The 23,314-nt window shown below is 40.4% G+C and overlaps 1 protein-coding gene across 2 annotated transcripts in view; it reads left to right on the top strand.

Moving 5' to 3' along the window:
- slc38a4 (solute carrier family 38 member 4) overlaps positions 1 to 23,314 on the top strand; it is an 87,258-nt gene that overhangs the window by 51,577 nt on the left and 12,367 nt on the right. Inside the window, exons 1-13 of one of the 2 annotated variants that reach the window (XM_062482690.1) lie at positions 2,370 to 2,510; positions 4,481 to 4,655; positions 5,091 to 5,184; positions 5,340 to 5,455; positions 14,597 to 14,670; positions 15,271 to 15,363; positions 15,890 to 15,971; positions 16,110 to 16,192; positions 16,307 to 16,365; positions 20,282 to 20,539; positions 20,785 to 20,864; positions 20,957 to 21,057; positions 21,470 to 21,594. In XM_062482690.1, coding sequence (XP_062338674.1) covers positions 4,543 to 4,655; positions 5,091 to 5,184; positions 5,340 to 5,455; positions 14,597 to 14,670; positions 15,271 to 15,363; positions 15,890 to 15,971; positions 16,110 to 16,192; positions 16,307 to 16,365; positions 20,282 to 20,539; positions 20,785 to 20,864; positions 20,957 to 21,057; positions 21,470 to 21,594 — 1,278 coding nt within the window. In that variant the 5' untranslated portion in view covers positions 2,370 to 2,510; positions 4,481 to 4,542. Of the gene's footprint in view, positions 1 to 2,369; positions 2,511 to 4,480; positions 4,656 to 5,090; positions 5,185 to 5,339; positions 5,456 to 14,596; positions 14,671 to 15,270; positions 15,364 to 15,889; positions 15,972 to 16,109; positions 16,193 to 16,306; positions 16,366 to 20,281; positions 20,540 to 20,784; positions 20,865 to 20,956; positions 21,058 to 21,469; positions 21,595 to 23,314 lie in introns of those variants that run through there. The other variant, XM_062482691.1, reaches the window with a different exon arrangement.

The raw sequence follows: 23,314 nt of genomic DNA, 5'->3' as shown, positions 1-23,314 counted from the left end.
TGATCCATGTTTTACCTCTCGGGCTGCTTAAGAATAGGGTGCACGCGCAATCAGCTTGACTACTTAAATCTGACTTGAATTAGTAGGACTGCGTGAGCTAAAATTGGCCTTTATGGAACCGCTTTAGCCCCGCTTGACTTGTTAAGCTAATTCAAGTCTGGTTTGGGACTTTAAGTCCAACTTATTTGAGCGGCCTTTATGGAACAGGCCCCTGGTGTTGGTAAGTACTGTGTATCCTTAAATTATTTTTACAACACCGGAAAAAATCGTTTATACTCACCTTCTTCTTCTACTTCTTCCAGCGTGCGTGCAGTTGAGTTCTGTTGACAACAACTATGCGTCGCTTAACATACGTCACATACTACATTGCTCTGATTGGTTGTAGGTCTATCCAATTCAGCGAAGAGGCATTTTTTTCCGGGTTCGGTTGAAACACGCCCCATAATCACAGCCCAATGGAGCAGTATCAGACTCGTATTCTGAGAATTATGAGTATGACAACGTCAGGCTAGGTTGCTGATATTGCGCCACTGAAGAATAGCGTAAATGTTCACAAGAAATGATTTCAACTGTATTAAATTATTTATTTTAGCGTAAATGTGAATGGCAGCCTAACAGGTCAGTTACTTCTTACTTTGGTCGACAAATTGTTTTGTGTTTGTTGTCGTAAGCCCCATAAGCAGGTGTTGATATGGTAACCAATTGTTACTAACATTTCTGTGTTTAAATTGTCAGTTATAAAGGTTGTGAAACTTACGCACTTTAACATATAAAATAGGTATGGCAAGGCAAAGTTCCACTGGAATGGAAAATACTACTTTTTGAAAATGCATTACGTGCTTATGTTTCTAAAGAGGTCCATCTTGTAATTAGATAAAAATCAACCATTTTAACGTTTATAGTGTTAAATAGTTCTATTTTAATTCTAAATTCCAGGATAGAGTGAGACTGATTGGTGTAAACTATATATATTGCATTTCTCAGAATGTGAATTATGCTGCACGTACACCTGGATTAAGTGTCAGGTGGCTGAGCGGTGAGGGAATCGGGCTAGTAATCCGAAGGTTGCCAGTTCGATTCCCGGTCATGCCAACTGACGTTGTGTCCTTGGGCAAGGCACTTCACCCTACTTGCCTCTGGGGAATGTCCCTGTACTTACTGTAAGTCGCTCTGGATAAGAGCGTCTGCTAAATGACTAAATGTAAATGTAAGTGTCAGACTGGGGCACTCCATCTACCTGATTTAGAGCACCAACATTTCTTCACTTTTCCGTTTTGATTGCAATGCTTTTTAAAATATTTGGTTAAGGTTTCTTTTTGTTGTGAGCTCTTTGTCATTAACGCAACACAGGCTGAGTAGTCAATGCAAACTCAATGTTACTTGTTGCTAGGCTTGAGAAGTGACTGGAGCAGGCTTGTTCTAGTAACGTTTCCTCTTTAAACCCCCCATCACCCCTCCCTAAAGTGGGAGAACCTTTACCCCTACCCCACCCCCACCCAGTTTCAGGCTGTGGAATTAGTTCAGGGAAGGTTTTATGGTTACAGAGATGTGAGACTTTGTTAGAAAACCTTGCCAGTATTTTGGACGTATAACCCCAGGGGGTGGTGTTGTGTGAAGAACTGCATTGCTTTCCTAGTTTTTAGAAATGTCACAAATATATTTTAAAAACAGTTTAACATATTTGGCTACATGACGTAATGCTGAGACTTGGTTTTGTGGATAGAATTACTTCTCCTAAGTTAGTTAATGGACGTATACTGAATGTTGATGGTGGTGTTTGGTTGTGCTGCAAAATATGAAAATTAATATTTAATTGGCTGTACAAAGAATGTATGCTTTTTAGGAGTGCAAGTGCATGTACAAGATAGGCTGGGAACACAGAATCCTTCATGTGAGTGTGACCATGCACACAGCGCCACTTTCAGGAGCACTTTTCATTGGTTTGCTTGAGTCACAGCCTGTTGGCACCGTTGGTTGTTCCTGGCACGTTGCTGAGTGCTTCGCTGAGTCGCTCCGTGCCGACAGTCTAGAAATGTTGAAGTGGGAGGGACATTAGCAGTTAGGAGGGTGTCGTTGGCCCTGGGGACAAGTACCCCGGCCAGTGTGTAACACATGGACACCACAGCAGTCGACTGGCTGTCATCTCAACCATAAGTTTATGCATCTGCATCCAGCAATCTACTCTCTTTCTCACCTACACTTTAAAATTGTCTCTAATTGACCATCTGTCATACAATTTGTTTTCTTTCTAGAGTTCATGTACATCTCTCTCTTTCCTTACTTAATGCAACTATGGGGGAGGGAGTTTGGGGTTGTTGGGTAAAGGCACCCTTGCTGATTGGCCAGGCTAGGTCCTCCCTCTGTTCTTTAAAAGACTTTCTCCTACCGTGGTCACTCAAAAGCAACAGCCCTTTTAGGCTGCACTGGTTCCTCTGTCCTCGTAACCTCCCCAAAATACTTGGGGAAACTAAGAAAAAACACGTTGAAATATCATTTTGTGGCGCTACTGAGTAAGTATTTCATTTTTTTGGAGGTATTGATACATACTGCTCAAGTTTTTGGATGATGTAAGAACTTACTTTTGTTGATTGTGGGGCATGGTTTTACACAATTTGCCTTTGAGCTCTTGTAAAGTGTGTTCAATTTATAGCAACATTTTGTGAAGCCCACTGTGGTAATATCTACTTTACACAACATGAAAAGTGGATTTCTATCTATAGAAATAATGTATTAATGAAATATAATTAATTTGACTTTTATATTTCAAATAAATCTACTTTATTCTTTATATAAACTTGTAGCCTCAGTTTCAGGTTGGGAAAGGTAGGATTTGGTGTTAGAACACCACTTCAATTTGCATGTGAATAGCCACTTGAATGGGTCCGATCTAAATGTCAATTGGATATACTATAGACACTACATCAGAGTTGCGAGGTGCTCTGCCTTGTTATAGTGTTAAAGGGAGAGGTGTGATGACTGGTTCAACAAGTTCTTCAATAGTGAAGTTTTTACACACACAAGTAGTGAAATGTTTTTTTGTTAAAATAAGCACTTATAGCTTTACACTTGCACCTCCCTGCCACAGTAAATTCCGTGTCTGTATAACATACATGGCGAATAAACCAAATTCTGATTCTGATTGAAGGCCACAGTCTTTTGAAAGCATTGATGAACTGCAGTGTTTAAGCTTTAGCAATATTCCATTATCAATTTAGTTAAGACAAACTGGTGTGTTAACATTGACAGAACAAAGACAAAAAATCTACTGAAATATTTCTGGTAATCCACCAAAGGAATGTGAATTATGATAAAGGCTTCAATGTTTGCCAGCTTCCCTGTAAAAGGTTATATGTTACTGTCCCTTTGGACATGGGTCACAAAGTGTGTTTTAGTATCCTCAGTAATTAGAAAATTAATTATATTTAAAGATGTACACTGTGGCTGGTTAACTGTAGAAATGGCATACTGTGATCATCACGTGAATTGATTATTAGATTGGGCCTAATTTCTAGACCAACTTCTCTAGAAATAAGGTTGAAAGCCCAGATGTCATGGAAAGCAGGTTTTGTTTTTCATCTGCTCCGTTGGTCTATATTCATTAAAGTATGCACATTTTCTCTATACTAGAGAAACCTAGTCAAAGTCTGTTCTGTGTGGGAAAACTGCATTTTTGGCATTTTTCTGTTAAATAATTTAGCAGGTCTTTATTCTGCCCAGTGTTTTTGCTTATTATGTAATCTGCATAATAAGGTATGGAAATACATAAATGTTCCCCCCCTGTGGTTGTTTGAGGGATTGCAAGTGGTGTGGCCATTTTAAGTGGTTAAAACGGAATAGAACAGACCACTCTTTGTCATGCCAATGGAAGTGTGGGGGTAGATCTCACAACTACATAATTATTTGACCTTGGGCTGACTTTTTATGATAGTTATAATAAATCAGTCATAACATCTCAACAAAATAAAATTTGCAATATGTTTTAATATAAAACAACAAGTGTAAAGTTACAAACTGAATCATGCCTACACAGCTTTTATTTTTATCTTTGGGCGACTTCTCATTGTATCATCGGCCTGTGCACCACATTTTTCCTCTTAAGGTAACTTGTCATGGCCTTTGAACTAGAGTGTTTCAGAAAGTTTGAAAAATGTTTATAACAAAGACGGCTATATGCTAGTTGCAGTAGGTCCACCCCGCTAGATAAGCACTGATGTGTACCGTGACCTTTCACATGAACAGTACCTAGTATCTTGTGAGGAATTTGGCAAACTTTTTTTCCTGAGGAAACTTACTGTGTAGTTTAATCTATTTCAACATTCACCAAAGAGAGGCTTTAATCATCACAGTATCATTACAAAAATAATACTAAGTAAATCTGGTAATTATGTTGTTCACTCAGATAATTGTAAGTTATTTAACTGGCTATACAGTGTCATAGCATGTGTATAATGCTCCTTTTCCCTCTCCACTATGCTTACAGGTTGTTGCCCACTTTTCAAATTGTCACCAAGTATTCTGACATACTGAAGGCCTGAAAAAGCCATGGACCGTATGGAGCTAAAGAAAGTCTGCACAGATGCAGATGATGACAGTACTGACAGCTTGGATGATCGATGCACAGAGCCCATTGACTCGGAGAAGGCCACCATCAATAGGTCAGAGCAAAGGCTTGCCTTTAGTGCATGCATTATACATTTATCCATCCTTTTTTATGTACAATTGTGTATAACGGTAGCTACTGGATCATTAACTACTTGTAGATTTTTCGCATTTAAGATCAGAATTTTTTTTTTTAGTTCAGTTTATTTTCTCAATGGAAAGATAGATTGTGTGCTAGTACTGACTTGAAAATTGATCCTTGCAACCTCAGATACCAAGACTGATATTGGTATTATAAATGCAGTTATTAATGTAAAAGACCACAGAAAATTGTTTAGAAGTGGTGCATGATCATTTACATTGAAGTATTGTACCGTTTATAAAATATTTCTGCAATGTATAATGACAGAATATTAAAATCTGAATATTCTTTAACAAAATCTTTTGAGATTTGAGTTACATTTTATTGACTTACTTATACTTATTTATAGTCAATTCCTTGATGATGGTGATGATGCAGAAAGCCAAAAGTTCCTAACCAATGGCTTGATGAAGAAGAAGTATGAAGAATATCATGAAGAATATGTAAGAAAATGTAGTCGAATGTAAAAACCTAATCTATAAACAATTCTCAACTAGATGGTTTGGTCATCATTTTGGACAATATGTGATGGCTTTCACAATTAATGTTTTGTAAGTAAAATTGTCTCACACACACACACACATTCTCCTCTATGCAGCATCCAGGACACACTTCTTTTGGGATGTCTGTCTTCAACCTAAGTAATGCCATTATGGGAAGTGGCATCCTGGGTCTGTCCTATGCCATGGCCAACACTGGTATCCTGCTTTTTGTGTAAGTATGTGCCTAGGGAATACATTCAGTTGGTGTTTCCATAATCATCATTTAACAAGTAGCGGCCACTGTAATGTTTTTTTTCTTTCTAGCAGTCAAGAAGTTACTTTTAGTTGATGTGGATTTTTTTTTAATGGCTGCATTTTTTATGTGATTTTATAGGAACAGAGAAGGGTTCAGGATTAGATATTCAACAGTTTTAACAATGTTACAGCTGTCCTCAGGAAGAGAAGTCCCCTTCCGTTTGTTTCCTCTCATATATTGCAACGTCGTACTTCCTCCCTAATACCACCTTGGCTATTCTGGGATCCTCTGACATTCAGGAAGGCGGTGTCAAGTTACGCCCATATGATGTGGAAGTGTTTGGGAGAGGGGGTGGGGACTTGTTATGGTGCTTTTCCTTTGCATGGGACTGACTGGACTCTAATTGCCTTTTGGGTTTTCCACCAGGCAAACCTGGTATCTGGTAGTTTTTTTTGGTAGCACCTCCGTCAAGGTTTGAGATGAGACGATACCGAAAGGTGACGTGAAAACACTGCAGACTATTGATTGGTCAGAGAGAATTGCGACACGGGACATTCTGCACAATTCCACAACTTATTTTATATAGCCAAGTTATTATAATGGCTGCAATTCGTTTTAGTTCACTGGACTACTTGATTAGATGCAACCCACAAAACCACGCAGTGGTCAATTGAGGAGGTTCAGAAGTTCCAGTTTGGCTGCCTATTAAAGGATCCAGCAAGAGTAGTATACCATGTTAAAGATGATGTCATAGCCGTTTCATGTGTTGTTGTTATAATGAACAGCTACTTTGAGGGAATAGTATAAGCAGTGGAAAACAACTTACCTGGTACCAATAGTGCGTCGAGTTGAAGTGCTACCATGCTATGAAAAAGCAGCTTTCTCATCCCAGTACTCACTTGCTGTACTTGAATAAGTACAACAACCTTTGCTTTGTTGGCTGGCTATTTGTTGAAAGACAAATAGTCCGTTCTGATTAGGCAGTTCTCATAATTAGTTAATTGGTTAATTAGTTGTATTGTTTGTGTGAGACTTCAGTGGTGCAGGCTATGTATCTTTTTTACCTTGTTAAAGGTTACTTGGAATTTTTTATCTATCACCAATAAGTATACTTGATATAAATAACACAAATAAAATTACACAGGAGTGCTGGGGGGTGTTCCATCAACGTCGATTAAGGAAAAACAAGACTTATTTTGAAAGTCTCACTTACTTTAGCGAGAGTTCCGTTCCATTAAGGTGGCTTATTTTAGTTCTAGCTACGTAACCAAGGTAACTTATACTTCGGAACTAGCCTGATCCGTGTCAGGCTAAAAGTCAAGCTAAACTAAAATGTGTTGCAAATAATTTCAAACAGGTGGAAACAGAATCTCAAAAGACAGTTCCATCGAGTACATTCCTGAGTGCAAACCACTTTAGTCTATGTTCGGAAACGTAAATTCAGACTTTTTGAAGTGCAGACATTAATGATTTAGCTACATGTTTACTTCATCTCCAAAAAATATATTAATTTAAATAAACAAGTTAAGAAATAATGTCACTTTAACTGTTTTCAAAAGCCATTGGTTAATTGACATAAAATAAGGACTTACATTTACATTTATTCATTTAGCAGACGCTTTTATCCAAAGCGACTTCCAAGAGAGAGCTTTACAAAGTGCATAGGTCACTGATCATAACAACGAGATAGCCACAAAACATTGCGAGTAGCCAAAACATGAAGCACACATTGTGAACAACCAAAGTAAGTGCCAAAGGGAAGAACCATACGAGCATGTAGTTAAACAAGTTACAATTAAACAACATGAACTGCTATAAGTGCAAGTGTACCTGTGAAAAAAAAAAAGACAAGCAACAATAATAAAAAACAATATATCACAGCGAGTACAAACAATTTTAAATCAGTTACCACTAACCACAAGAGCAACAAGTCTCTGAGCAAGAGTCATTGTGATCCTTGAGGAAACTAACATCGGGTCAAGCGAACCATTCCTAAGTACCGTTGTACTCCCGGAACAAGTGCGTCTTGAGCCTTTTCTTAAAGGTGGAGAGACAGTCAGTGTCTCTGATGGAGGTGGGGAGTTGATTCCACCACTGGGGGGCCAGACAGGAGAAGAGCTTGTGTTGGGACCGGGCGGTCTTGAGCGGTGGGACCACCAGGCGGTTGTCTGAAGAAGACCGTAGGTGACGGGTGGTGGTGTAAGGCTGCAGGAGAGACTTGATGTAGACGGGTGCAGTCCCGTTCACTGCTCGGAAGGTCAATACCAGGGTCTTGAATCTGATACGGGCCATGATAGGTAGCCAGTGGAGAGAGATGAGGAGCGGGGTAACATGGGAGCGTCTGGGTAGATTGTAGACCAGGCGGGCCGCTGCGTTCTGAATCCTCTGAAGAGGGTGGGTTGCACATGCTGGGAGACCAGCGAGCAGCGAGTTGCAATAGTCCAACTTGGAGAGGACAAGTGCTTGGACTAGCAGCTGGGTGGAGTGCTCAGACAGGTATCTCCTGATCTTCCGGATGTTGTAGAGGGTGAATCTACACGACCGGGAGACCGCAGCAATGTGGGCCGTGAGGGAGAGCTCGTCGTCCATGGTAACCCCAAGGTTCCTGGCAGAGGGTGAAGGGGTCACCGTCGCAGATCCCAGGGTGATTGAGAGATCGTGGGAGATGGAGGGTTTAGCCGGGATGATGAGAAGTTCTGTTTTGGCGAGGTTCAGCTGGAGGTGGTGCTCGGTCATCCAGGCGGAGATGTCTTTGAGGCAGGCCTCAATCCTAGCTGAGATCCCCGGATCGGTCGGGGGGAACGACAGGTACAGCTGCGTGTCGTCAGCGTAGCAGTGGTAGGAGAAGCCATGGGAGGTGATGATTGGTCCAAGTGAGGTGGTGTACAGAGAGAAGAGGAGGGGTCCAAGGACGGAGCCCTGTGGGACACCAGTGGAGAGCTGGCGAGGGCCTGACAGTTTGCCTCCCCAGGAAACCTGGTAGGATCTTCCCGACAGGTAGGATGAGATCCACTGGAGTGCAGTGCCAGTGATGCCCATCTCAGAAAGTCTGGCGAGCAGGATCTGGTGGTTAACCGTATCAAACGCTGCAGAAAGGTCCAGCAGAATGATGACGGATGACCTGGAAGCCGCTCTGGCAGACTGGAGGGCAGTGGTGACAGAAAGGAGGGCAGTCTCTGTGGAGTGGCCTGTCTTGAAGCCCGATTGGTTGGGGTCAAGCAGGTTGTTCTGAGAGAGAAAGTTAGACAGTTGGTTAGATACAGCACGTTCAATTGTTTTTGAAAGGAAGGGTAACAGTGATACCGGTCTGTAGTTCTGGAGGACGGCGGGGTTAAGGGAGTGTTTTTTGAGTAGAGGGGTAACTCTAGCCTGTTTGAAGGCAGAGGGGAAGGTGCCAGAGGTAAGAGAGGAGTTTAGGACATGGAGAAGAATAGTTATGATGGAGGGGGAGATGGTTTGAAAGAGAGGGGAGGGGATAGGTACCCTGAAACTCGATCTCTAGCTAGCTACCTATTGACCAATTAAGCTGCTATACCCTTACCCTCTGTCCTTGAGGCAAAGTTTTAGCAAAACACAAATGAATGAAACAAACTCTGGTTACTTACAGTCAGATGGCAGTCACGAAGTACACTCAGTAAGACACTATTAGCTCTGAATCTGATTACAGATGTCAGGGCTGATTTAACCAAATTCTACAATGGCCCTAATTATGTAAACAAAGCCAGGGTCTCACTCGGCGGCAAGTACCCTGAAACTCGATCTCTAGCTAGCTACCTATTGACCAATTTAGCTGCTATACCCTTACCCTCTGTCCTTGAGGCAAAGTTTTAGCAAAACACAAATGAATGAAACAAACTCTGGTTACTTACAGTCAGATGGCAGTCACGAAGTACACTCAGTAAGACACTATTAGCTCTTAGACTCTTAGGCTCTTAGACACTAAGCAGAGCGTCTAGCGTCTAGACAATCTATTATGGCGTATCCGTTCTTTGACAACCCTGTGGTGGATGAAGGTGCTCAGATTATACAAAGAGCGTTTATCCCACCAGCCCCAAGGGTCTAAACAGACAGAAGTAATGCTTCCCTGACCAGTATCTGTGGAAGAAGTATAGGTTCAGCAGGCCCAGCATAGTTTATCTAGATAGATGTAATTGTCATTCTTAAAAAAATTAATACATAAATATATATATATATATGAAATAACACTTTAGCAACTCTTAAGGATGGCAATGAACACATAAGAGCAGCCTACCATCCTTTGTAGAAAGTAGTAGAAAGGAGGGTAGTAGACTGCAGTATATGTAGGTAGGCCTAGACTATGTAGTCTGCTGAAATCACACACAAGGAAGCAAACTCACTGTAGCCAAGCCTTGACACTGCTCAGTCTGTCTGCATCTCTGTGTGTCTTTGCATGTGGGACATTCTGGAACGGGCAATTATGCCAGGAAATATGAAGGGTATACCTTGCTCCAAAGCAGTACTTGAATATTATCATCAGTTTTTCAGGTCATCTTGAAACACAAAGAATTAAGGAGACTTTTTATTCAATTGTATAAAGTATTTTCATTGTTTAAAGTAGCCTATATGTTGACAAGCCTTTATATTACCTCTCCTTCTGGCTTCCCCAATATTATAGGTGCAATATACTGTACCCATGGGTGTATCCAGGCCCACTGGAAGACTCAGGGGTGACTGCCTGGTGCCCCCATGGTTGAAAAGGTGTTTCTAAAATGCCCTCTAGAGTGGCAAAAATTATACCAAGTGCCCTACTGTCTGCCATTCACATTGTGAAATATGCTTGAGTGCACAGGATGCCCCATGCAATAAATTACAGTGTGCCCTCTATAAATGTAAAAACATGTCTTCATGAGTTCCTTTATAGTAGAGAAAATGTGATGCAGTACCCTATAAGGTGCCCTTACAATAGTCTAAATTGGACTACCCATGGTTCCCATGCCCTTACTTCCAATGGAAAAGGGTGCTGTTATGAAGTGCCCTTTATGCTGCCCCTACATGACAGTGTCCCAAATGTTGCCCTTTCTAAAGAAGAAGATTAGATGCTGTGCCCAACAGTCTCCCCTAATGTTCCCACTAGGGCATGCTTTCCCAAAGTGAGGCTGTGACAACCCTTGGCACAGCCACAGTCTGTCACTGTCCAAGCCCCCTCTGGATCTGTGGAGGCAGACTATGTTAATTGGAAATATGGGGCAGCTGTCCATACACTGTCAGCCAGAATAGTAATAATTGGATTTGGATTAAATATGCACGCGTAATATAATAATGATATATTCTTAGTCATGCTGAGCAATTTTAAATGACTGGTCTGCCAAGAAAAGTGTGCAACAGTTTTGGTCACCTTCTGATCTGAACTCGGTGCTGGATCTGTGCAATACTAGTTATTTCAGTGAATCCTCATTTTAGTCATGGTTATCTTTCCCTTTTATCTTAAAGCTCAGCATTTAGCCTATCAGTTAATAAATGCGTTTGGCAAAGTTATTTTTAAGTAATTTATTAATTTTGTTAAAGATGTGAAGACAAAAACATTATTAGCCCACATCAAGTGCAATTAACCATGGCCTTCTTCAGTGTTTTGAATTTTATCCTACAATTTTCAATTGCTGCCACGTTCTTTTTTGGGCTATTATTCTCAATCTCCTGTTGAGAATATCGGCCATAGGCTAGCCTACTGTCAGAACGGTTTCAGACAGCTCATCAAATCCTGCTTATTATCAGTAGGCCTAAATGCATATGTTAAGTAGATTTGATAGGTCTACAATTTACGCATTTTAACAGTCGTAATGGTTTGACTATGGAAGCAAATTGTTACCAAAATTCAAATGCAAATGCATTTCCAGAAATTCATTTGCATTTTAAGAATGTGGCTGCATTATTTGACTCATAAATGAAATTAGTAATCAATCATCCTATTTGCATTTTAATTTTCTTCTTCAAGAGTGCTCAATCTTTCACTTAATTAAAATGAAAAATAAATAGACATTTGAGATTTAATTTTCAAAACATGCCCCAGCAAATAGATACCAAAATTCAATTTGAAATGTAAAATTTGAAAATTTAAATGCATTTCCAGAAATGCATTTTCATTTTAAGAACGTGGCTGCAAAATCGTGACCACAATTCAAATGCATTTCCAGAAATTCATTTTCAAGAACGTGGCTGCAAAATTGTGACCACAATTCAAATTCAAATGCATTTCCAGAAATGCAAAATGAACGAAAAAGCATTCTGAGCGGCGCAGCAGAGTGACGTCAGTAGCCGCTCTTCTTCAGCTCCCTGCTGACCGAGCTACCCATCTTGTTCGGTAGGGGGCGGTGTGCACATCTGCATTGCATTACATTGCAAATGTGCCAGGAAATTGATTGAATTGCCGGGTCTTTAGAGGACATATCACAGACTGAGCAACTTGATGTCAAACAATGAAGAAAACAGTGGCAGAGCTACTTTTAATGTGTAAATCTGTGACAGCAGAGTATGCAGCCAAGCTCTCTATGACTTGTTCTACTCGGTCACGGGCATCAGACTCAGATATATTATTAGATTCTACCTGCTCAGCTAATTCTAACAGTGTTTGCACAATTTGAGGGAGCGCCATGATCTGTGATGCGTCCTCTAAAGCAGCGGTCCCCAACCTTTTTTGCGCCACGGACCGCTTTCATGTAAGACATACTTTCACGGACCGGCAGGGACGGACTGGGAGGAAAGATAGGCCCTGGACAGCTGCGCTGCTAATGCATGCACATTCTGGGTTTGATGTGATCCTAGTTAGTGACTTCCACACCTAATGCGAGCGCGCAAGAAAAATTGTTTAGCTGATTTGAGCGAAAAATAGTTTTGGGAGTTTTATGTAAAATAAACAGCCGTTTTTTCAATTGACAAAACCATGTCTAGTGAATGTGATGTATTTTTGTCTCTTAATTTTTCAGCCCCATCTTTAAGTTTCTTAGCCTGGTTTTCTATCCCACTGTTGTGTGTGACTATAAGCTACGACAGTGACACCCGAAGTGCGTTCCTTATATCCAGTTTAGGCCTATTCCATAATTTTGTTTGATTGCTGTCACGGCAGAAAATCCCATTTGATGTTGGAAATGGAAGCAGGGTTTTCAGTGCTTTAGTGGCGATCTCAGGATAGCCTTCATCCAAAACACAGATAGAGTTGTTATCTCAAACAGGCTTCATTGAGTGGTAACTATCACTTGTCATGTGTCAAGAGGAATGATACCGCTCAATAAAGCCCACAAACTTGCTAAAAAATGAGTAAACACACATCTTTGCAGAGCTTTTTTGCTCAGGGGAAAAGGACCGTTTTTCAGAATAAAACGTCTTTCAGACTCTGATAATCAATTAAAAGGAAATAATGTTATTAATTCTTTTTTGTGCGGCCCGGTACGAAATGACCCACGTACCGGTCCGCGGACCGGTGGGCACCGGTTGGGGAACGCTGCTCTAAAGACCCGGCAATTCAATAAATTTCCCGGCACATTTGCAATGTAATGCAGATGTGCACACCGCCCCCTACCGAACAAGATGGGTAGCTCGGTCAACAGGGAGCTGAAGAAGAGCGGCTACTGACGTCACTCTGCTGCGCCGCTCAGAATGCTTTTTCGTTCATTTTGCATTTCTGCAAATGCATTTGAATTTGAATTGTGGTCACAATTTTGCAGCCACGTTCTTAAAATGAAAATGCATTTCTGGAAATGCATTTGAATTTGAATTGTGGTCACGATTTTGCAGCCACGTTCTTAAAATGAAAATGCATTTCTGTAAATGCATTTGAATTTGAATTGTGGTCACGATTTTGCAGCCACGTTCTTGAAAATGAAAATGCATTTCTGGAAATGCATTTTAATTTGAATTGTGGTCACGATTTTGCAGCCACATTCTTAAAATGATAATTTTCAAATTTTACATTTCAAATTGAATTTTGGTATCTATTTTCTGGGGCATGTTTTGAAAATTAAATCTCAAATGTCTATTTCTTTTTCATTTGAATTAAGTGAAAGATTGAGCACTCTTGAAGAAGAAAATTAAAATGCAAATAGGATGATAATTTCATTTATGAGTCAAATAATGCAGCCACATTCTTAAAATGCAAATTTGCTTCCATATTTGACAAGTTTTCTCCCTTGCCATGTTAATTGCGGCAACATTGCCCTTTTTGGGGACAACTCAAAAAAAACTCAAAAAAACAATTTACGCTGCTGAAACAACACCACTCTGCTGGTTTACGCTTTGCTTTTTGCGACATAACTCCTCTTTTCGACGATCGCCTGATCTGGGCTGCACAGTCTAACCTTATTGAGGTTTATCTTGAATTAGCGTTGCCTGTTAGTAGAACGGAACGTTAGTGGAACGGCTTGAGGCTTAAGTCTAAATTGACGTTTACCCAAGTGAGACTTATTCGTGTTAGCGCGACTTGCGTTAGCGACGTTGATGGAACACCCCCCTGATTGAAGCTACTAATAAACTTGTTGACAGATTGGGCTAGTCAGACTGATGAAGAAGTTAATGACTTCTAGCTGACCTGATTGCATTGTGGTCCCAAAGAGCACCAGGCAACAGACCCAAGCATACTCGTGTTTGGTTGATGCAGGCATTACGTGCATCCCTCCTGAAATAACTCCAGCAACTCCAAGATAATATTACTTCACTGAGTTAGAAAAACTCAATTAAAAGTTAAAAATAATTTACTATTGTTGCTAGTTACTTTTCTGCCTTGCATTATTTATACGGCAGTAGTATATTGACATTGTGTATCTACAATGGACACATACTTTTACTGCTAATGGGAGTCAATCACCTGTAATGGGAATCATTATCATCATTCTGAATATGGTTGTAAGAGTTGTCACATGTAATTCATGTCCTGGCTTTCTTACAGTGATCAACAATTCCATCCTATTTGATGTGCCAAATTGGCCCGTGGCATTTCTACAAATACTGTGGGATAACTTTGTAAAAGCAATATAAGCAGACAGTCAGTTGGGTTGTTTTGCGAGGTCCTTTGTTTGTTCAGTACCCATTGTTTTACAACCCATTGATATCTTGCATATGCAATTATTAAGACAGACTGACGAGTTAATGTTCCCTATGACACTGTAGGATCCTTCTTCTGGGTGTGGCTGTTTTGTCTCTATACTCTGTGCATCTGCTGCTGATGACTGCAAAAGAAGGAGGTTTGTATCACCTTTCAATTTAAATTCTTGAAGCTAGACCCAACAAAGTGACTTTCTAAAACAAATGTTAGATGGTTAGGAGGTTAAGACATTTGGGAAATGCCTTAATTGACTGATAGAAAGCTAGTTGTGTTTTTTATAGTGGAGTATCGCCCAACATATTTTTGTTAGTGGTGAAACATTGCTATTAGGGATGTAACGACACACTATTAACTATACAATTTTCTTATGATTTTTGTATATAATGAGTGAAGACATTATGACTGAAAAATATTCCTTTAATTAGTTCTCAAACAAAAACTACAAAATACGGTATTTTCTCAATCAAATTAAAGATTCCCTTTCTATTTGTGATGTAGTAACGTAACTATGCAAAACTGCATAAACTACACAAAACAATGCTTATTTCCTTTTCTTTGTAAAAGTGAAAATATGTATTTATTTTTTGTCTTAACAAAACAAACAAGTAATGTTACATTCCTAATTGCTACAGCTGCCTTAACTGTTAATGTGTAAAGAGCTTGACACACATGCAATTCCTTCTATTGAAATTGAATGAATCATTTAACTAATTTGCAATGCTTTTCAATGTTTTTGCAGGTTCCCTCATCTATGAAAAGTTGGGAGAGAGAGCTTTTGGGTGGCCAGGAAAAGTAGCTGCATTTGGATCGATTACTCTTCAAAATATCGGAGGTATTTAGTCTGGGATTGTCGCTCTGTTTTCAAAGATATATGGAAAAATTACAAAAAAATAGCTGATAAAGTATAACGTTTTGAATTTAGACACAAAAGTGGAGATTGTCCTGGATCAAAAAATGGCTGTACATATGGAAAAGTTATGTTGATGACCTGACCTTTTACCATGAATATTGACACAGAGATGCAGTGTCTATGTATGATTAGTCTAATGTAATGACATTAATGGTACACAATTCAGATTCAAATTAAAGATTTAATTTACATATTTGTAAGTTATATACATGTTTCATCCTCATGTTGGCAAAGCAACAATTTTCATAAAAGTTAATATAATAGATACTCCATTGAACATACTGAAACACTGGTACTGTATATATGTTACCATTTTCAAATACTTGATATTAAGTTTAGTTGACTTATTCTGCACAAGTGCAAGACAATAGGTCAAACTTCAATGCACCTTCAAACCATAAATCTATTTCTTGGTAGCACATCTCTAATAATCTTGGTTTGTAAACAGCCATGTCCAGCTACCTCTTCATTGTGAAATACGAGCTTCCTGAAGTCATCCGGGCCTTCATGCAATTGGAGGAGAGTTCTGGGTGAGTGTGAGCATGTGAATGTACTGACTGACTTTTTCACTGCTCAATGATTTCTCTATGACCATGACTCATGTAAACATGTTGATCATGTAAGTGGTGAATTATTAGTATGACTTAATTAGTGTTCTTTGTTTGCAGTGAATGGTATCTCAATGGAAATTACTTGGTAGTGTTTGTGTCTATTGGGATCATTCTGCCACTATCCCTCCTCAAAAACCTTGGTGAGATATAAGTATTGTTGCAGTTGAATCTTTGTACATTGATTTGTCTATTCTTATGTACCCTTCAAATATGTTTTGTGTGTGCTCATACGCTGCAAACATTTGTTTCTCTAGGCTATTTGGGCTACACAAGTGGATTCTCCTTGTGTTGCATGGTTTTTTTCCTTGGCGTGGTAAGTTCAAACCCCTAGTCCCACATTAAGGTGTCCACTATCCCAGCTAACAAACCAAGCCAAACGTTAGCAACACAAAGGGAAAACAGACAGGGATATCACACTGTTAATTTACATTTTTGCATTCTGTAACATTTCATCGTCATATCCACAACACGATATGACGTGCCTAAAAGTTCCTCCATAAAAAAATTGTAGGCTCTCCAACGGCCATGTGTCGTGTTTTGATCTTATTCAAAGCTGTGTGTAACAGCTACTGTATCATTTTTGTGCCTGAATGTGCTTGCTAGGTTGTTACAAATGCATTGGAGACTTTTTGTGCAAATGATTGTTGCTCTCCTGTCAGTACCACATGCCTGGCACTTAAATATAATTTGGTGTGACTGCCTCTGGCAAGGCGCAACCTATATTCTCTCTCTCATATATATTTATTATTATTTATTGGGTGTGCTTCCCCCTGTCAAGGCACAACCTATATTCTCTCTCATATATATATTTATTACCCCACCCTCTCGTCTCTCAGATTTTTTTACATAGACAATGTCGGTGTCAAAATGTTTGTCTTAGTCACAATTGCGTTGCTTGTATTGGATTTTAAGTTCCATTGCACAGTTTAGGCTTAATTAAATCTGTTGTGGAGAAAATTGAAGCTAACGGTGGCTAACTAGCTAGCCACAGTCACTAACGTCACAACGTACAAACCTGTGAGCTCGTTAACTTCTGGAGATAGCTAGCAACCTAAAACGGCAAGCCAGCTGCAGAAACGCCATAGGCAAAGGCCAGGGTGATAACTAAATTATTTGCTCATTTAACATTGTGATAAAAAGACAACTGTCTGCTATTGCAGTGAAGCATTAGCATCATGACATTAGCCTCTGTTGGACGACACCTACAACAGCGGTCTGTTTTCAGTCGTTAAAATAATAAATATGCCTCACAAATAAATGTTTGTTTTAGGATTTATTAGGACATTACTGTAGATTACAACAATTTGTTTGTGAAATAATCATTATATACCTGTACTTTTAAACCAGTGCAGGGCTCAACATAGTGGATTTGACACTTACTGGCCCAAAGACAATTTTAACAAAACCAAAGACTTATAAGTTATGTTATTCTGTTAACATGTTTAACCATTTATTAAACACATCCTGGACATAAAAAGAACAAAAATGAAATCCCATTTCTAGTGATAAAAAATAAAAAGGTAATAGTCAGCAAAACAATTGACTTTTAACCTCAAACATGACGTGCTCTCTTCCCTGCTGACAGCCATCTCTGCACAACTCTGTCTGGCTGAAACTGAAACCTCTGGTCCCTCAATGCTAATATATATAAGCTTCCATAGCATTTCATCAGTACCCAAGTCGACACCATTCTTCTGCTGCAGTTCAATAGCCCGGGGGAACGAGGCGAACGGCTGTCCGTCTTAATTAAGTGATATGCCGTTGTTATAAGTCGTGCAATAACACGATGGGCATCTGCATTTAAATTCCTGACCAGCATGGTCAACGGCCTGGAAGATGGATTGTCAACCATCCGTTTAGCTGTCACGTAAACCAGGTGCTGTCTGCTAGCATGGCTGGTCAGGGATTGTTTTCGAAAATTGTCGGTGGCTGTGTAAAAAGATCCACTTTTGTCTGCTTTACAGTGCGTATCCACTGCAGCGACGCGATGCGAGCGACAAAATGTTTTCCATTCATTTTCAATGGAGCCAGGCGAATCGCTTGCGTGGCGTATTGTGGGTAGCGACGCAACCGAGTTGAGATTTTCTCAACTTTATGCAAATGAGGAGCGATTTTTGCTAGCGATGGCCAATCGGAGTGTTTTCTTGTTTCTCGTAACGTAGCAACCATGGTGAACATTTCTAGCTTTCTAGGTTTCAAGGTGGAGGAGAAACTAATCGTTTGTGTGGCTGCTTACCCAGTCCTGTACGATACATAGCTGTATTCGTACAGAGATGTTAATAAAAAACGATGCATGGCGCAAGGTTGCCGAAGTTGTTGGTGCTTGTACTTTCAAATTCAGTCTAGTCACATTACGTAATTTCGTTCTGTGGTAACTAGCTAGCTAGCCCGGCTGGAACTCCCTATCGTATCGACAGATTAGCAGACTTTGAGTAATATAATAAAACGTTTTTTACACATCAACGTTTATGTCTATTAAACAGTTTTGTATTTTGTATACAAGTTGTATTTTGATCGATGTTGCGAGTACGTAAACCCAAGTCTGCACACTTGGCCATGACAACTACAACAGTGACTTTAGAGAACTACATTTTACATTAATCTGTTTGAAACGCCCCCGAGCGTGGTGAACTGTGGGAAGGCGAGCGATGGCAAGCGATTCGCGTCGCTGCAGTGGACACGCACTGTTAGACGGGAAAATACGACACAGTGCAACAGTTCCATAAAAAAAGTTGCTTCCGTTTGAGCTCATAGCTCTACTTTGCTGCCATCGTCACTTTATTGTCTCGCGCCAGTTGTTAAAAAATTTATCGAGATTAGAGAATTACAATTTGACAACCACTCGTCACTCACTACTCAACTCCTGATTTGCCAACTGTGCGCCCCACGAGCTGCAAAGTTATTTATGCATTTAGCAGATAGCAAAACATATGAAGGATGTTAACTTTTACAATGCAATATTTTTTTTCAATCAATAATTAACAGTGGCCCGATTGGGCCAGTGGGTTGCTAGTTTAACTGTCCCGACGTTACTTTTTACTGGCCCCAGGCCATCGTTATTGTCGAGCTCTGCAGTGTAGCTCACTGTAACGCTGTACCCGACACTGGTAAGACTTTTTTATTCTTTAGGAAGCCCAACGGCGACAGTACATTTTCGGCACTCCCCTTATCAAAAGTCCCAGATTCGTTTTTCAATTGGTGAAACAATCTGACTACTAACCTGAATTTCAATGATACAGCCTAAACTGTATGCCAATCTCTTTGCAAAGGTATCCTCTACAGGGCTGTGAAAATAGCTAACATTTTCCAGATATTTGAGCTTATGTCCGACGAGTAGATCTACATTCTGAGCGTTACAAACTGACCTTTGCTCTATCTAGCTAGTTAGCTTGCCACGGGCATTTCTCTCCCGTCGTCACACAAACAATATGGACAGATGAGTGAAACATTTTTCAATTCTGGCGTATTCAAGCAATCCCCTCAGTGAAGGTTGGCTAGTAACACAGTGACTGACCTTCAGTGACTGGTGGGGGGAGGTGCACAAAGGACACACGTATTAGTGGTATCTATAATTAGTAATTACTTAGTCTGATATGGTGTGTCCCAAATTTGCCATACATTCCCATTTAGTACAGTTAATTTCCCCAAAATGCAATTGAAAGTTTCCACCTACTGTAAATGTATCATAAATAAGCTGTGTTGTGTGGTAACTTACATTTAGTCATTTAGCAGACGCTCTTATCCAGAGCGACTTACGGTAAGTACAGGGACATTCTCCCCGAGGCAAGTAGGGTGAAGTGACTTGCCCAAGGACACAACGTCATTTTGCACAGCCGGGAATCGAACCAGCAACCTTTGGATTACTAGCCCAATTCCCTAACCACTCAGCCACCTGACTCCCTTAACTACCTGACTTAAGTAAAAGACTGAGTTAGATTGTGTAGAGTGTGTAACATGGTCAATTTTTATTTGATTTTATACACTGACTTGATTTACCTTGACGTTCAGTCACTTTGGCCTTTCATTGTTACAAATATTGTCAAAATATGGCAATCCACTAACCCTCCTGCTCTCTCTCTCTCTCTCTCTCTCTCTCTCTCTCTCTCTCTCTCTCTCTCTCTCTCTCTCTCTCTCTCTCTCTCTCTCTCTCTCTCTCTCTCTCTCTCTCTCTCTCTCTCTCTCTCTCTCTCTCTCTCTCTCTCTCTCTCTCTCTCTCTCTCTCTCCATAGCTGATTTATAAGAAGACCCTGTTGCCTTGCCCTCTGCCTTTCTTCTCCCATCACTCCAACTCCAGTATGAATGGTTCGACAGCGCTGGCCCCCTTTGCTCTTCATAACAGCAGCGCTCTCGTGGACTTTTCCAGAGCTGATGTGTCCCCAGCAGTGTCAGCCAGCCAGCATGCCCCCCACACCACGGGTGTGCACTATAAACCCCACCCTGACGACGAGGACATGTGCACACCCAAGTACTTTGTGTTTAACTCACAGGTGGGTAGCTAGTAGAGGCAACAGCTGAGGGGGTAAAGTAAAAAGTGTGTTTAAATGACATTTGAGTGAATGTATCTGTGCTTACACGTACAAGTATCTATTTGAATATAGCATGTGCCTCTACATGTCTGTGTCTGTGGCTTTTATTCATGTCTAAGCATGACTATGAAGTGTGTCTCTTAGGACTGCATGTACCTTTTTGTGTGACTGGTTGTGGGTACATCCTCATCCCTATTTCATTTCAGACTGCGTACACAGTGCCAATTCTTGCATTTGCTTTTGTGTGCCATCCTGAAGTCCTTCCCATCTACAGTGAGCTGAAAGAGTAAGTATCAAACACATTTAAGAATTTTCTCACTCACACTTTTTACTTGTGTCTAAACTTTTAAAATTTTATGCTAAAATGACTTTTCCTAGTCGTTCTCGGCGGAAGATGCAGAATGTGTCCAACCTGTCTATCCTGGCCATGCTCATCATGTACATGCTTTCTGCGTTATTTGGTTACCTTACCTTCTATGGTAAGAACACATTATAATCACTGCATACCTGTGTTCACCCAATAAGGATGCACATCAACACTGAAGGCGTGTCTTGTGTTTAAAGATGGTTGAAAGGTATCAGATTTAAAAATAGGAAAATCTATTGAATTTACTCCACAATGTGTCAGCCACCTATGCCATCAAACTGCTAGCTTTTTAGTGGCGTAGCTGTAGTTTTAGAAAATGTACAAGTGAGTCATAGAACAAAAGATTGATCTCAGTAAGGTGGAAAATGAGCAATAAAAGCAAAACACACTGCAAGCATAAAATTAGTACATATGAGCATTGTTTAGTTTGAAAAGCGATAGAAAATGTTGTGCGTCTCCGATAGTGACCATTGCTTGTTTTGACTGTTAACCTTTTCATCCTCTTCTCTTTCCAAAATACACAGATAATGTTGAGGCAGAATTGCTTCACACGTTCACCAAAGTGTACAAGTTTGACACTATGCTGCTGTTGGTGCGTCTAGCTGTCCTTACGGCGGTTACTCTTACAGTGCCCATTGTGCTGTTCCCTGTAAGTATTTAAGCATTGAATATGTGGCAACTTGCATAAAAATTGTGTGCTCTCTCTTTTGGTAAACACTTGCGCCTGAGACGCACTGGCTGCGAAGCGCCGCGATTAGCTGCGAAGCGCCTGGAAGTGCAGCCTTTTCCTTTCGGCGACCATTTTATCAAATTGGACCGGCCACACAGGCTGCGAAGCGCCGCGATCGGCTTGCACTCTGCAGCGATCGTTTCGGCAGCTGGTTGAGCTTTTCCGCGAGACGCTTGCGAATTTGGCTGCAGGATGATAAAATACACCATATTACATGATATATTTGGATAAACAAACAAGTTATTAACATTTGACTGTGTTAGTTGTAGGCTATAGCCTATCACTTAACACCAAACTTGCACTGCACGAGTATAGGCGATGTGTAACACACTTTGGTTGTGGATAGTATGTCCAGAAATAAAGCCAAGTCACTCATTTAGTGTCAAAATCCATTGTTATGTCTACAATTTTTTTTTTATATAGTATAAGTTTAGCTAGCTTGCAAATCCTGAGGATAGCTTACCGAAGTTGAATTAGCCAATGTCGTTAGCGATGCTAGCTAATGTTAGTTTGCTAGCTGTATATAACATTTCACTGGGTCTTGCAGCTGTTTGATTTACTGAAATTATTATGAAATGTTATGTTCTATTCGCCATTTGCTTACTTTAGCAAGTCGCTGTATTTCCAAGCCCTGATAGGGTAGCTGAGACGACACAGTAAATAATTCCTCTTTCAAGTAATAAGCCCCCGTTCAAGTGTTGAGCATTAAATTAGCTGCACGGTCTGTAGAGATCCGGGGCAAAGCCACTTTTTTGTTCTAAAACCGGGCTATAAGCCGCTTCAAAATATAAGACGTACAACCACAAGAAAACTGTCAAATCTGGGTACAAGCTGCGGCTTTATTTCCCAAAAATATGGTAAACATAAAAATCAAAAAATCCCGATTGATGATTGCGTTGACTGTCAAGCCAACATATTTACTACATGGAGTTGTATAACCCACAGCATGTAGCCTATTTTACAAAGACTAAGGCAAAAAAAGACAAATGTTGCCACGTTATGTTGGGATGCTGTTGCGACGGCTGTTAGAATAACAAGTTGCCTAAATATAGCCTATGCCATGTTTATGTACCATGTCAGCTTTACATGTGAAAAAGGCAAGCTCAGAGGAGGTGACAGGCTTGGTGACCGGCACGGAGAAATGCACGTCTAGCGTGCCTTGCGCCATTCGTAACCGATCTTGGCGCTTTGCAGCCAGTGTGTCCCAGGCGTTAGGCTACGTCACTTGCATTAAGCCTGATTCTATTATTAAACATGGGCAACAATGTTATAACCCACCCTAGACTATTTAGTGATATTTGCTAACTTTTGAGTGTGTGCTGGGGGGGGGGGGGGGTTACAAATATTGTAAGTCCAAATCCCAACCCCGCTAATGAGAAATGCACACATGGCTGCCACACCTACAATTCACACTCTTGATGTCAACCGATAATAGAAATCTTTGAGATACAGATGAGTGCAGACTGCACATCAAAGGTTCAGTTAATAAGATCTCTGCCGAATCACCTACATCTTCTATGTACTTACCTATACTCATTGTGGCCATACCTGACCACCCCAATATGGCCATGGGCTACATTTGGCTTGGCCGTTGCCAGATACATGTGGACCATAAATGGCTCATAGAAAGTGTCATACT

Source organism: Osmerus eperlanus, chromosome 17 (assembly GCF_963692335.1).
Source record: "Osmerus eperlanus chromosome 17, fOsmEpe2.1, whole genome shotgun sequence".
NCBI classification, from domain to species: Eukaryota; Metazoa; Chordata; class Actinopteri; order Osmeriformes; family Osmeridae; genus Osmerus; species Osmerus eperlanus.
The sequence above is the reverse complement of the archived record's forward strand: the minus strand, read 5'-3'. Positions and strand labels throughout refer to the sequence as shown.